Source organism: Tenrec ecaudatus, chromosome 3 (genome assembly GCF_050624435.1).
Source record: "Tenrec ecaudatus isolate mTenEca1 chromosome 3, mTenEca1.hap1, whole genome shotgun sequence".
NCBI lineage: Eukaryota > Metazoa > Chordata > Mammalia > Afrosoricida > Tenrecidae > Tenrec > Tenrec ecaudatus.
The window spans coordinates 75,496,398-75,512,149 of NC_134532.1; the positions used below are offsets into that span (position 1 = coordinate 75,496,398).

The 15,752-nt window shown below is 41.7% G+C and overlaps 1 protein-coding gene across 1 annotated transcript in view; it reads left to right on the forward strand.

The window, feature by feature from the left end:
* MGAT4D (MGAT4 family member D) overlaps positions 1-10,790 on the forward strand; it is a 62,760-nt gene extending 51,970 nt beyond the window's left edge. The window contains exons 8-10 of the mRNA XM_075543528.1: positions 3,879-3,993; positions 5,965-6,095; positions 10,665-10,790. Of these exons, the coding sequence (XP_075399643.1) occupies positions 3,879-3,993; positions 5,965-6,095; positions 10,665-10,790 (372 nt within the window). The remainder of the gene's footprint in view (positions 1-3,878; positions 3,994-5,964; positions 6,096-10,664) is intronic.
* The last annotated feature ends 4,962 nt before the right edge of the window (positions 10,791-15,752 follow it).

Consider the following 15,752-nt stretch of genomic DNA (forward strand, 5'->3'; position numbering starts at 1 on the left):
CTTCCAGTCAGTTGGCCAATTTGCTGTCTTCCAATTTCCTGGCAGAGATAAGTGAATAGAGTCAGTGCTTACTCAGCTTTCTGAGGCATTTCAAGAGGCATTCCATCCATCCCTGGAGCTCTGGTTTAGGCTAAGGCAAGCATTGCCTTTTCACCTTCGTCCGGCATCCCCACTCGTTCTTGCTCATATTCTACCTTCTGAAATAGTGCAGTGTCGACCTATTCTTGTTTTACAGCGACTCTGTGTATTCTTTCCACATTCTCAATGATTCCATGCATATATTGAGGCAGGATTAAGGTGTGATACATCTTGAGGGAGTGACTCTCAACTGATCACCCTTATTTTCCTTGGGCTTGTGATCTGAAGACTAGCCATCAAAATTAAGGTCTGTGCTAAAAGAAGAGTGAATTTCCAGCTTTGAGCTGTTCCCTTAATAAGAAAATCAACAGTTCCCTGCTTAACTGAGAAAATCAGGAGGCTGGGATCATGGGAAAGAGCCTCCTAAAATTTGGAAAGGTGTTCAGCACATTTTCTCGCTAACCTTTTGTGATAGTTAAGGTTTATTGTGCCAGCCTGGTCAAGGCACTCATGTGGGATTGATTGAAGGGCGGAGAGATAAACTACTCTGGGAGCCTCACCTTTTTTGTCTCTTATTCTCTGATGGTCGGATGAGTGTACAGCTGCCTTAGCTAGTTCTCTGGTTCAGCTGGCAAGGCTCACTTCCTGTGAGACATCCCTAAGAAGAAGCAACATGGACCTACCCCGATGCAGCCCTGGGTGCTGGAGAAGTCACGTGGAGACCTCTGCCAGCACTGAGATGCCTCCATAGCCACTGGATCCACAAGACTTTCCACTCATTGGCCTGTGATCTTCCTCCATTTGGCATCGTTGCATGTGTTTCATGAGTCTGAAGAGGAATTTATAAACTGGTATTGGACATATGGGATAATATCAGAATTATTGACTTGATCTGGACTGGGTTGGAATATTTTCTCAATAGTCAATTGCTCTTGTGTAGAAAGCTCTTTCTTAAACACATATGAGTGTCTATGAATTCGTTTCTCTAGCCTACCCAGAATAACACATTACCTAACAAACAACAACCACACGAGCCATTTTCTTTATGGCATGTGAGTTCTATGAGATGTCATAGCAAACTGCAGAACCCTGGGACATGAGGAAGACATGAGGTGGTTGATTTCAAGGATAATGGAGTGGTATAACCTTTTGGGAAGGTCAGCTGTTTGGGGCATCTCTAATCTCCACTTCATTGGGACTACTCGTCTTGTCCTCATCAAAAATCATTTCCAAAGAATAATGTCAAGTGAAAGTAAACATGACCTTGGTTGGGATGATGTGTCTTCAAGGCCTTAAGAAGCATCTCAACCGCCAGGAGAATAATTCAAGGACACGGGTGTATGTGATGGAGGCTCTCCTATATCCAAGTGGAAAGCACCTCACAGAGCTGCTTTACTGAGAACATGAAAGATGCTCCTGGTGGCCACTCAGGCTGAACTTGGGTGTAAGAGCGGGTAGGCTTCAGCCCCCGTCTGAACACACTTCTTCAGGCTGCTGCTGCCCGGTTGCCCATACCCTGGGCCTGCTTTGTCAGACTCCTTGTCCTCTAGGGGAAACTCTGCCATGAGTAAAACATAGTCAGAGCATCAAGTTATGAACATAGTTTGCTGGCCACCCAGGAAGCATCCTATACCAGTAAGCCACACAAGGACAGAGTAACACATTTTTTTCTCATTGCTGCTCCCTCTACTCTTGGCCCAGGACACAGTAGGTATTTCACTAAGCATTAAGTATTTCACTATTTTAATGGGGGGAAAAGAAACAATGCATGAATAAATGGGAAGAAATATGGCCTTGAATGAGAAGATTCTGAGTTAGAAAAGTATCAGTTTGTTGTTATTAAATTAATAAAATTCTATCCAAAATAGCCTTAGGGTTTTATTGTTGTTTTGTTGTCTGTTGGGGGAGGGCTCTGTCAATGAATAAATTGCTTAGAAGTTCATTGTAAACAAATACACGAGAGAGAACAACAAAGGAGATTTTAAAATAGAATAATGAGTAGAGAATATGGAATTGTCTCACCGAATAGAAACGCACGGTATGCACTATTATAAATAGCTATTAATGCAAGAGAATAAAGCTCCCCCCAGAAGTGTCAACACTGCAATTTTCTCCAAATGGATCGATGCATTTATCACAATCTCCCTTAAAATTCCAGCAGGCCTTTTTGTTGAAATTGATCAGCTAATCCTAATGTTTGTTTGGAAATGTAAAGACCCATAAAACAGCTGATGCAGTTTTGAACGGCAAATTAGAAGAATAAAATTGGATGACTTAGAGTACTCAATTTCAAAACTCACTTGAAAGCCATTGCTGTCCGACAAATCGGAGTCAGAACAAGGACAGCTATACAGATCAATGAAACAGAAATGAGAGTTCACAAACAAACCTTTCTATTTATGGTCAATTGATTTTCCACAATGGGAGATGTCACGGCAATGGAGAGCATGCAAGAGGTGGGGGATGATCTTTTAAAAATAGTGAAATAGAATGAGGATTTGGGCCCTTACATCACGATCTGAGCAGAAATTTTCTAGAAATCAATAGATTCCAGGATATAGATTATAAGAAGCAAGCCTATAGATATTTAGGAGGGAAATTTTGTGACCTTGCGGAAAGACCATGACCACTAAAGTTAGGGTGTACGTGACAGAACACCGTTTGAAAATGCATGGTTCCCGTCAACCCTTTCAGAAGAAACTTGGCCTTGTCTTTGCCCTGTTTAAGAGGTGACAGACGGACTTACAAAATCAATCAATAAAGATGATCTCCAGGCTACCAGGCAAGAAAGGTAGGAATTGCACACACCAGCAGGGTCAGTGTGAGCTTTGAATTAAGGCACCTGAAGATAGTGACTCATGGAAATATGGCGATTATACTTATCAGTTGGGATATACGTGCTGGAAAACCTAGCAAGGCAGAAATAACATCGCAGAAGAGCGTTGAGGAAGGAGGAAGATGAGGTGGCAATGTACGTATGATTTCTTTATTTTAGCTGCCAAGGAGTCAACCGGCATTATTTAAAACAGATAAATTATACTGTTGCTTTAAAGGTATAGAATAAATAAATAAATATGTTTAGGAGCCTAAAATAAACCACCACAACCCCCTAAAATATCAACTAAAGTTGAGTTGTCAGACCAGGCTCAACAGCACCTAGCAACTACAATGGAAATAGATGAGGAACTCTTGCTAATTCGAAGCACCATAATTCAACTTCCTGTTCTGATCATGCACCGAAAGACTTCCGTAGCCTTCCATCTACATTGTAGGTACTGAATTTATATAGCATATGCGTCATATACATTCGAGGCCAACATCTATCCTTATGCAGGATTATGTGGGTTGATCTGAGGCAGTGTTGTAACTAGCTAGATATGACAAGTGGCCCCAATTCCTGTTGTCATCTCCTTGCCTAGAGCTAGCTTACCCATCATGTGATCTGGAAATAGTACATGACCCCTCTCGTGTCAAGCATAAAGCTAGGTAGCGTGAAGCTAGAAACAAATTATTCATGAGGATGGAAATCAATCTTGATAAAGAACAGTTTTCAAAGACGATTTAGATTGACTGTTACATATTGGTATTTAGGGCGGGGGAGACAGATCATGTATGGATTGGCTAATATCAGAGCCAGAAAATGAAAATGGACTATCAAGACCTTCAGTGAACTGAACTAAAAATAAAAGTATTAGCTCATGAAACAAAATTCTCTTACTACATTCTAGCCACAGTCTTGTTACAGTTCAAGCAGCACAACTCATCCAATAACCTGTGCCTTTCTCTCTTTTCCTTTCCAGCTAGAGGATGACATTGTAACAAAATATATGTACTTTACCAAAATAACAGAATTTGTCCAGAACATCACTACAAATAATTGGTTTTATATTGAGTTTTCAATTCTTGGATTCATAGGTAAGCAACGAACCTGTTTTGTTAGATAAAGCCCAATAGCACCATGGTGAGGTGGAATTGTTTTATACGGATCTTCTAGCCACATTCTCTATGGGTAGATGCATGTACATAAGCTATAGAGAACTCTAACCAGGGGTTTGGTCCGAGTTTCCAATGTGCGGGGTACTAGAATGCGCTATCTCTGAATCAGGATGAGGGAAGTCACTGCCTCTCCAGAGCACTTGTGAGAACCATGCCTGGAGGGGCAGCGGCACCAAGGTCACCGCCCTGTGACTGTTATGTTCAGATAGCAGCAGGGGCTGGAAGCATTTGGAAGCTTCTGGGTCTGGGTGGCCTAGAGGACTTGCTCCCGTTTCAGTTGACGCAAGCTTAGGGTTAAGAGCAAGTATTCCAAGAGACTTGGGCAGAAGTTTTATTGATCTAACCTCTGCTGTTTCTGCCACAGTCTGTTGGTCAAGTGGAAGGAAACTGGGAGTCGTGGTGACGTCGTTGGTTATATATTGGGCCCCTAACTGCAAGGTCAACAGTTTGAAACCAACTTGGAGAGAAAGATGAGACTTTTTAGTTCCATAAAAGGAGTTGGGAACCACAAGGGCAGTTTTCCCCAGGCTTATAAGGTCACTATGAATCAGAATGGACTTGATGGCAGCGAGTTTGGTCTTGAGAATGGGATTCCAACCCTCAGTCCAGTCTATCACACTTCCTTACCTTATCTTCAATCCACATTCAATGCTACCCAAACACCTACCTCTTTCTAGACTCGCCAAGAAAGAAGAAAAGAAAATAAAAGAAAAAGACATGTCTCTCTCTTTTAAAAAGACTTCCCCAAAGTTCTACTTAACGATTCCTTAACGGGCCACATCTTAATCCCACGGCTCCATCTAGCTTCCAGGGAGGCTGAGAAATGTAGACTTTTCATAGAGAAGCTGAATATTGAGGTCCTACTTAAGAATGGAGTCCTGATGGAGTAGTGGTTATGCACTTGCCTGCTATCCACGTGGTCAGCAGTTTGAAACCAGTTGCAGCTTGGTGGGTGAAAGACTGGGCTTTCTACTCCCATGAACAGTCTCAGTCTCTAAAACTCACAGGAGGTCACTATGAGTCAGCACTCTCTCCGTGGCAGTTTGGTTTTACTTGTTAAGAGGAAAGGAAATATTGAAACTGGAGATAAGAAGCACTTTGAATACATTTCCCTAAATTTCATTAGATTAATTGTATAATAGTTCCTTTGAAATCGTAGCTTCCTAATTTTTAAAAATCATTTTATTGGGGGCTTGTACAACTCTTATCACAATCCATACATCCATCCATTGTGTCAAGCACATTTGTACATTTGTGGCCATCAACATTCTCAAAACATTTTCTTCCTACTTGAGCCCTTGGTATTGGCTTTCATTTTTCCCTTCCCTCCCCCACCCTCCCTTCCTCATAAACCCTTGATAATTTATAAATCATTATTAATTTTTCATATCCTACACTGTCCGATGTCTCCCTTTACCCATCACCCACTTCTCTGTTGCCCATCCCCCTGGGAGGAGGTTACATGTAAAACATTGTGATCGGTCCCCCCTTTACTCTCAATATTTCTGAGGGATTAATCTGTCCTGATTTCCCAGTGTTTCCAGCTCTTATCTATACCCATGTACGTGGTCTGGTCTAGCCAGATTTGTAAGGTAGAATTGGGTTCATGATAGTGGGGCAGACAGGAAGCATTAAAGAACTAGAGGAAAGTCGTATGTCTTATCAATGCTATGCTGCACCCTGGCTGGCTCGTCTCCTCCCCATGACCCTTCTGTAAGGGGATGTCCAGTTGCCTACAGATGGGCTTTGCGTCTCCACTCCACATTCCCCCTCATTCACAATGATTTGAAGCCTCCAGCTTTACTCTTTTTGTATTTAATGTCTTTGTTGTTATACACTGCCTGAAACTCAAGTGATTAAAAAAAAAACTTACTCATTTTTTATCCTTAGGAAAGCTGTTTAGATCTGAGGACTTACCTGACTTTGTACGTTTTTTTTTAATGTTCTACAAAGAGAAACCCATAGACTTGCTCTTGGATGACATTTTTCAGATAAAGAACTGCAGACCAATGGAAATGTTTGTGAGTGTTTCTTTTCTTAGTCTTTTGAATACCAAGTGTATTAGAAACATACTCTTTATATAATTTACTTACCTAAAATTTGTTTACAAAACCAAAGCCTGGTGGATGACTCCAATTTTTAAACGTTGTATATCATAAAGTGTTGCTGATATTTTTACCTGTTAAAATAATAAGAGGCCAAAAATGTACTAAAATACTCTGTGCTCTTCAGCCTGTGATTAAGCTCCTCTGTTTTAGTTAAAAACAAGAACTCTAGTAGCACAGTGATTTCTACATGCGAATGCCAACTGCAAGGTCAGTAGTTCTAAACCACCAGCCTTTGACAGAGAAGACCAGGTTTTGCTGAAGTAACAGTTTACAGCCTCGGAAACCCAAAGGGCCAGTCTACTCTGTCCCATAGGCTCCTCGTAAGGCCATAGCCCCTCTATATGGGAATGAACTCCATGGCGGTGAGTGTGGGCTTGGGGTTGGTTTGTTTGGCTTTAGTCAGATTTCTTCCTTCTTTCAAGTGAGAAAAAAAATGCTTGTAAATCGGGGTTGGGGAGGATGAGTAAGTGACAGAGGAAACAAACAAAAACCTAGCTTTACTAGATATAATATATGCTAAAATTGCCAAATATGTACCTCCTGTTCAGGTATCTCTTCTGACTTCTGCACTCCGACATGGAAACACACTTGTGTATTTAGCGACGTAAGAGGCAAATGGATAACCCTATGGAACAGAGTAGACCGTCTAGAAATAGGCTCATGAAAAATGACTTAACTGATATTTTAAAAAGTATTGTAAGCATGTTGATTGTGAAAGGATCGTCTTCCAATCAACGGGCTGAATCACTTGGATGTCAGGGTGGGTGGCATATATTGCTTTGCAAAGTCCGCAGTTCAAACCTCGGGTGCCCCCAGGGGAGAGGGTTTCGACTACTGTCATGATCTCCAGTCTGGGAGACGCACGTGGACAGCGCCGCTCTGCTAGGAGTGGCTGTCACTCAGTGGCAGTAAGAGAGATGGGAACAACAAAAGGATCTAAAACCTCACACATTATAAGAACATGTATTCAAAATAGATGATTTAAAGGGTTCTGATTTATGGCACCATAGCCGAATCCATTGATTTTAATCAATTGATTGAAAAATTAATCAATTGGAGCAGAATTAAAACTTTCAACTTTTTTCCCCAGAAACATTGATACTGAAAAAAAAAACATCTGTTAAGAGAAAAAGATGAGCCACAGATTAGGATAAAATGTTTATAATCTAATAACCAACAAAGGACTTGCAATAAATAAATATACCCAAAAAGGAATTCTTTTTTCAAAGCTATGTATGTAAATATTTTTACAAAACAACCTTATCCCCTTCAAAGTACTCTCCAATGCACTTAATGCATGTGTCAAATCTGTGATTCCATTCTTGGAAACATTTTTCAAACTCATCTGTTTGGATGGCTGACAGCACATTCCTCATTTTTTTCTTCACCTCTTTTATATCGTCAACTCTCTGTCCTTTCATGTCCTTCTGCATTCTCAGAAACAAAAGGCAGTTGCTGGGAGTGAGGGTGGGTAGGTAAGGTGCATGGGACAAGAGAGGCAGGCTGCTCTTTGCCAGAAGTTGGTGTGCAGAGATGACTGCATGTGCAGGTGCGCTGTCGTGGTGGCAAAACCAGTCCCCCGTCTGCCACAAATCAGGTGGCACACTGACATAATCTTTCCAGAACCTCTAAATAGAAAGTTTGATCAATAGTCTGACCTGGTCGAACAAACTTCAAATGCACTCAGTTCTCAGTGTGATCACACCTTTTACACACACACACACACACACACACACATTAATGGTATCTTTTAGCTTAGTCGAAGGTGCTTGGAAACACCAACAATCGTTGTAGCAGTACAGGGCCAGGGAGCTGCCAGGGGTGCAGGCCAGATTCAGAAGAGGACATGGATAGCAAGAGATATCATGGCTGATGGCAGATGGATCTTAGCAGAAGCAGAGGATACCAGAAAGATCTTTGCGTATGTTTTGTTGACTCTGCCACGGCATTTGACTGTGTGGATCATAAAAAACTATGGACAGCCTTGAGAAGAATGGGAATTCCAGAACATTCCATTGGGCTCATGCAGAACTTGTGCATGGATTAAAAAGCAATTCTGAGAACAACAACAAAGCTACACAGTTCAAGGCCAGGAAAAGTGTACATCAGGGTTGTTTACTTTCACCATATTTATTCCATCTGTGTACTGCGCAAGTCATCAGAGACGATGGGGTATGTAGTGAAGAATTTGGCATCAGAATTGGAGGAAGGCAAGTAACAACCTGCAATATGCAGATGACACAACCTTGCTTACTGAAAGTGAGGAGGACTTGAAGCACTTGCTGATGAAGATCAAGGATCTTAGCCTTCAGTATGGATCACAACTCAATATAAAGAAGGTCTAGATCCTCACAACTGGGCCAATAATTAGTATCTTGATAAATGGATAAAAGATTGATATTCTCAAGGATTTTATCTTGTTTGAATATACAATCAATGGTCATGGAAGCAGCAGACGGGAGAGCAAATGATGCACTGCATTGGGAAACCTGCATCCCAAGACGTCTCTAAGTGTGGAAAAGCAAGGAGGTTACTCGGAGTCCTAAGGTGCACCTGATCCAAGTCATGCTATTTTCAGTTACCTCACCTGCGACTGAAGGTTGGACAATAAGTAAGAAAGACTGAAAAATAATCAACGTGTTTGAATTACAGTGTTGGTGAAGAATATAAGGACAAACAAATCTCTCTTGGAAAAAGTACAGCCAGAATACTCCTTAAAGGCAAGGATGCTGCGACTGTCTCACCTAAGCCTTACCATACTTTGGACATGTTGTCAGGCGAGACCAGTCCCTAGAGAAGGACACTGCTTTTTAAAGTAGAGGGGCAGCAGCAAAGAGAAAGGCCTTCAATGAGACGCATTGAACGTTGACGGCAACAATGGGTTCTAGAATAGGAACTCTTGTGAGGAGCGTGGGGACCGGGCCTGTTTCATTCTGTTGGGCATGGGGCTCCTGTGGGTCAGAACCGATTGGACGGTAGCTAACAAGACCATATCTGCAGAGGGTGTGGCTTAAGACACCGTCCTTTGTTTTCCTTGGCAAGTTCATGGTACAGTTCTAACACACAGCACTGCACCTGGAAAGCCATAGGTGTTTGCGGACTGGGGTTTGGTAGAAGCAGGAAGATCCATTGTGACTCGTGGTAAAGTTTGGCTTCTGGCTCTGGAGCCTGCATTTGGCTCACTTCTGCCTGTGCTTCGGATTTTGGACTGAACCATGTCCACCACCACATGAGACATTTCCTCAAAGTGGTGTGAGTTTCTCTGGGATATTGTGGTGAATCACAGAACCCAGGGATGGGCAGGAGGGAATGTACTCAAAGGAGGAGTGGGGCAATAATGGAGCAGAAGAGCATCTTGAAAGAGTTGGGCTTTGGGCACATCATTAATCTCCAACTCCTTGCAATTATCCCTGGCATTGATTCTCCCGAGAGGAATTGTTATCACAATCCCAAAGATCATAGAAATGACACGAGACTGAACAATATTTTGTTCTGTTACACACAAGGTTCCCGTGAGTCACAGCTAGATACACGACAACTAACAACAGCAATTATAGTTATAAAAATCATTACTTTATGATTAGAATTTTACAGTATTGTTTGTAATATTGTTATCGATACTGTTGTTTATAACAGTCATTATTTTTTGTTTACATACTATTTTATATTTCATAATTTGCATAGTCTATAAATGTTATTCTCTGAGTACGTAATGCATGTGAGTACATAATGCACAACATTGTCTATAATTTAGTATCTTATATAATATATTTGAGACATTCTATTGTTTATAATATTGGTATATATTTTTAATTATAATTTTGGTCTGGGACTGTGTCTACTAAATAGAAATTTATTTAAATAGGCATACTTAAAATTTGTCATAAATATATATTTGAGGTATATTTTTCTGTATTTGATATATATCATTCTCAGTTATTAATTATAATAATTTCATCTGTCAGTGTTTCATAGGAATGATATCCAAATGTTTATTTTAACAGATTATTTTTAAAATATAGCACAACATTAAATCCTTGTTTTAATAATATACATTTGACAATTTAAGAAGAAATTGAGGAGAATGTAATTCAGTAGAGGAATTAGTCAATGAATATAGAAAGAAATCACCAGAATAAGTAGCTTAGCAAAATTGTGTATATATTAAAACATTAAAAACTTCCTTTAAATATTTGGAATAGAGAGGAAAAAGAAGAAAACTATAGTTAGTTCAATAGTAGTATGACTCCTGATAAAAATTTTATGAGTACACATACTTTAAAACTCTCTCTTATCTCAACTCTTTTGTTCTATAATTAAGTAGAAGCTAACAGTTAATTGCTTTATTTCATTTTAAGTAGCAGTATAGAGCTGTAGAAAAAGATAACATACTTTAACATTGCTGCCATCAGTAAGTGCAGTAATGGAGAACATCTGGGCTTTTAACAAAATATTGTTATTTCTCTTATGTTTTTTCCCCAGAGAAATTGCTTAGAAAGGAATAAACACATGCGTATTCGATATAAACCTTCTCTTTTCCAACATGTGGGTATACATTCATCATTCCCCGGAAGAGAGCAACATTACAAAGTAAGATTTGAACTTTAACTTTAGTAATACATGATATTCCATGAAAGTACTATTTAGTAGAGAGTTGATGAGAATATGAGAGAGATGATAAAATATGGTTATTTGAGAACAATTTATCTATGACAGAAACATATGCTATCAAAACCATTTCTACACTGAGCAATCATCTTTTAAAGACACAAGTTACCTATCATGGTTAAGAATCTAGTGCAGGAAAACTTCCCTGTTCAATTGTGCAATTCAAATAGTGAGATGAAAAAGGTGTTTTGAAAATCACAATAAAATTTATTATTTTAGTCTAAACTTCAAAATTATACAAGAATGTTATTTCCAAAATTTAATTATTGTACGAGGGAGCCCGAGTCTCAGAACCCAGAGACACAGTTCTACTCTTTCCCATGGGTCACTGAGTCGGAATGGTCTCCGTAGCAGTGAGTGAGGTGGCGCTGTCCAGGAAGTATTGCACATCAATTCAAGGTCGCTGGTTCCAACCCACCAGACAAACTGTATTTGCTCCTATAAAGATTTGCAAAGCCCCCCAAACCCAACAAAGGATTGCTGTTGTTAGAAATGATAGCAGTGGGCTGGCTAGTATTACCACAGTGAATGTATTAACATTTTACTTCAGGTCTCTTTTTCCCAGGTGAAGAAAAAGTTGACACTGTTTGATTATTCATCATCCTTAATTTTTGCATTATTTTTGGAAACAATGTCATTTCCGATTGATTTAGCACCTTAATGGCAAAGAAGAAGCAAAGAACTCAGGGTCAAATGACCTAGGTTTTAGTTATGAGGGCCTAGGGAATATGCCCATGACATTGAACAAGCTCTAGCCCTCCGCCCGCCTCTAGTCTTCTTCATCTGCCAAACCAGAAGTTTAAATTAAATAATTGAGGCTTATTCACCTTGAAAATACTGTTGGCATTATTGTTCTTCTTAGTTTCTGTGCACAACAAAGCCAACGATTGCTTTCATCCTTTGACCGTGGCAATGAGAGTGTATGTTGTTGGAGCCATCCAGGCGGCTCTGACTCAGAGCGACCCCATGTACCGCATAAAGAACCACTGCTGTCCTGTGCCCACCTCACAGTCCTTGTTATGGGCAAGCCCAGGGCTGCAGCCACTCTGTCCATCTTGTTACGGGTCTTTCCCTTTTTCTCCGCCCCTCGTCTTCACCAAGCATTACGTCCTTCTCTAGAGAATGGGTTCTCCTGACAACATGGCCAAAGTTATGGGAGGAAGTCTTGCCATCCTGTCCTGTCAGGAGTAATCTGGCGATACTTCTTCCAAGACAGACTGGTTCATTTGTTTTGTCACTCCACGGGACTGTCAATATTCTTCACCAGCCCCACAATTCAGACGCATCAATTCTTCTTCCGTCTTCCTTATTCAAAGTTCAACTTCCACATGCATTTGAGGCTACTAAAAATACACTGGTTTGGGCCAGGCACATCTTAGGCCTTAATGTAACCTCCTAGCTTTTCAACACTTAAAAAAAAATCACTTTATTGGTGGCTCATACAACTCTTATCACAATCCATCCATTGCGTCAAGCACATTTGTACATTTGTGGCCATCACCATTTTCTAAACATTTTCTTCCTACTTGAACCCTTGGTATCAGCTTCTCATTTTTTTCCCTCTCCCTTTCCCACCCTCCTTCCCTCATGAACCCTTGAAAATTTATAAGTTGTTATTATTTTTTCATGTCTTACACTGACCAATGTCTCCCTTCACCCACTTTTCTGTTCTCCATCCCCCCTTTGAGGGGGTTATACGTAGATCATTGTGATTGGTTCCCCTTTCTCCTGCCATCTTCCCCTTCCCCTCCTGGTATGGCTACTCGTAATATTGGTCCTGGGGAGTTTATCTGTCCTGGATTACCTGTGTTTCCAGCTCTTATCTGTACCCATGTACATGCTCTGGTCTAGCCAGATTTGTAAAGTAGAATTGGGGTCATGATAGTGGTGGGGGGGGGGCACGGAGCAGCATTTAGGAACTATAGGAAAGTTGTATGTTTCATCGTTGCTATACTGCACCCTGACTGGCTCGTCTCCTCCCTGCAGCCCTTCTGTGAGGGAATGTCCAATTGCCTACAGCTGGGCTTTGGGTCTTCACTCCACACTTCACAATGATAGGATTTTTTGTTCCGGGTCTTTGGTGCGTGATACTTGATCCTATCAACACCTCATGATCACATAGCTTTTCAACACTTCTAAAGAGGTCTTGTGCAGCAGATTTACCCATTGCAATGCATCTCTTGGCTGCTCCTTGCATGAGCCCTCACTGTGGATCCAAGCGACTTAAAATCGTTGACAACTGAAATATTTTCTCCGTTATCATGATGATACCTATTAGTGCAGATGTCAGAAATTTTTGTTTTCATTACATTAAATTACAATCCATATTGAAGGCTCCCATCCATTATCTTTATCAGCAAGTGCTTCAAGTATTCCTCACGTTGAGCAAAAAATAAAATTGTGTCATTTGCATATTGCTGGTTGTCAATAAGCCTTCCTCCAAACCTGATGCTGTGTTCTTTATGATAGTTCAGCTTTCACATGGTCTTCCTCTCATTGATTTATCATGATTGGCTTCCTCCACATTTGTACTCCATCTCTCTTTCTACTGCACACATCGAACAATTCCTAGGGCGTATGATGGGCTCAGTGCATATTAACATTTAGGGTGGGTTGCATTCAAGATTAAAGGTATTTGTTAAATAAGTGAATAAGTATCTGGAACAATGAAAGAAAGTTTAGCTGTCACGAATACACATGCAAAAAACAGCACCATCACAGTGGACAATAAAGTGCCTGCTCTGACTGATTCACAGTAGGGTCTCACCTGTACAGGGTGGGAGAAAAATGCACAACCAAAAAACACATTCACAAAGGCCAGACGTACCGGTCTGACAGAACCTGGGAGAGCCCGAAGTCCCCTCTGACCTGGAACTGAAACCATGCCTACAGATCACCTCCCAGCAAGACAACAGACATGCACACAAGATCCAAGGAGCCACCTCTGCCCCAGAGACAAGACTGGGCGTCCAGAAGAGCGAAGACCTCCAGACAAAAGGACACAGGGAGAGTGGGACAGGTTGTGGGGACTGCAGGCAATGTCAGGGCAGCTTGATGCACGTCTCGATGAGAAGGGGGCATAACCAAACAGACGTTTATACTTTGACAGTGTAGGAGGCCGGCAGCACACAGCCAGAGCCCCCCCACTGGGGGAGGATTCCCCTCTCTCACCCCCTGGCTGCGTGGCCCTTACCTGGTGAGCTGGAATCTGAAAGGGCAGCCATTCAAGACGACCAGCCTCTCCCAAGAAAAGAGACGGCCCTTCCTACCAATCAACAGTTACAGCCTTAACACTCGCAGGGGCAGTTCTACTCTGCCCTATGACTCAATGGCAGTGAGTCCTTCTGCTTTGTTTTGTTTTGTTTCATTGGGGTGTGTGTTTTGTTTCCAGTCAGCTCACAAGGTAGGAGAGAGATCCTTACCTGCTTTCAGCCTCTGTAGGCCCGCATTCCTGAGAGCTCCGTGTGTCTTTGTATCAACCTTCCTGTGGTGTGAAGTGGTTCTGAGCCCAGCGAACATAGAGCCAGAGTACATAGTGCACAACCAGCTCACTCGCTCTTGGTACTAGGTCGCTCTCTGCCCTAGTCTCTCTCATTTTATCTCCTGTAAGAAAGAAATATGTTACAAGCTACATCCCGAGGAGACTTCATGTATGTCAGACCAGAGCTGTGTGCGGATTCAGGGGGTTGCATCCAGTACTTAATCCTTTTCATGGTTTGTCATAGCAGATCCTATGATGGACAATCATAACTGAATGCCACATTCTTGACCAGCCCCCACCCACTGCCACCCAGCCAATTTGGACTCATGAACCCTGTGTCTGGTTTCCCAGGCTGCAAATCTTTCTATGAGCAGATAGCAACCAGTGGGTTAAACCACTCGCCTTGAGGTAATCAATCCAGTCCCTCAATCAGCACTAACCGGCTCCTCACCTTATGACATCATTTCCACACCACTGGGAATCACGTTTCAACTAAACTGACAGGTATTGTGAGGTGGACACAATGTAATGCATGCCAACAGAGTAGCTTTTTTCCTTTTAAAGAATAGATAGAACATTTTGATAGGTGCCATTAAGTTGATTCTAACTCAGTGGTTCTCCACCTTCCTAATGCCACGACCCTTTAATACAGTTCCTCATGTGGTGGTGACCCCTCCAATTATAAAATTATTTTCATTGCTACTTCATAATTGTAATTTTGCTACTGTTATGAATTGGGCGACCCCTGTGATAGGAGTCATTCAACCCCCACAAAGGTCACGACCCACAGGTTGATAACCACTGTTTTAACTCGTGGTGACCTTACGTACAAGAGGACACAACACCAGTGTGTTAGACCATGTTGGCCAGAAAAACAAATCCAGTGACAATCAAATAAGTATAAGAAAGAGCTTTATATCAAGAAGTAATTATGTATCAAGAAAACATCCCGGCCCAGTTCAAATCAAGCCCATAAGTCTGATACTAGTCCATAAGTTCCTCTTTAGACTCACACAGCCACAGGCAATGATGCAGGATGCAGGAAGATCACAGGCTGGTAGGTGCAGCATTGTGTGGATCCAATGGTGGTGGAAGCATCGCTGGACTCTGGCAGCCATCAGGGTCAGCCATTGTGAAGGCAGAGAAAGAGAGGGGGGCTTCCTCCTTATGAGACAGTGCCCCACCCGTACCCCCAAGAGGTACCATCAGGCGGTGACCTGACTGACAGGTTGAATGTCCACACCTACACTTTTATATATATATCCTCAAATGCACATGAGATTCTGTAACTACCACAGCTACTCAATCCTGTGCCTTCATCTCAGTTACCTGCGTATCAATCCCCGTTACTGAGTGCCTCCCTCTTTTTCGCTGCCCTCCTTCCTCCATTACCAGGCATGCTGTCCTTCCCCAGGAGCCAG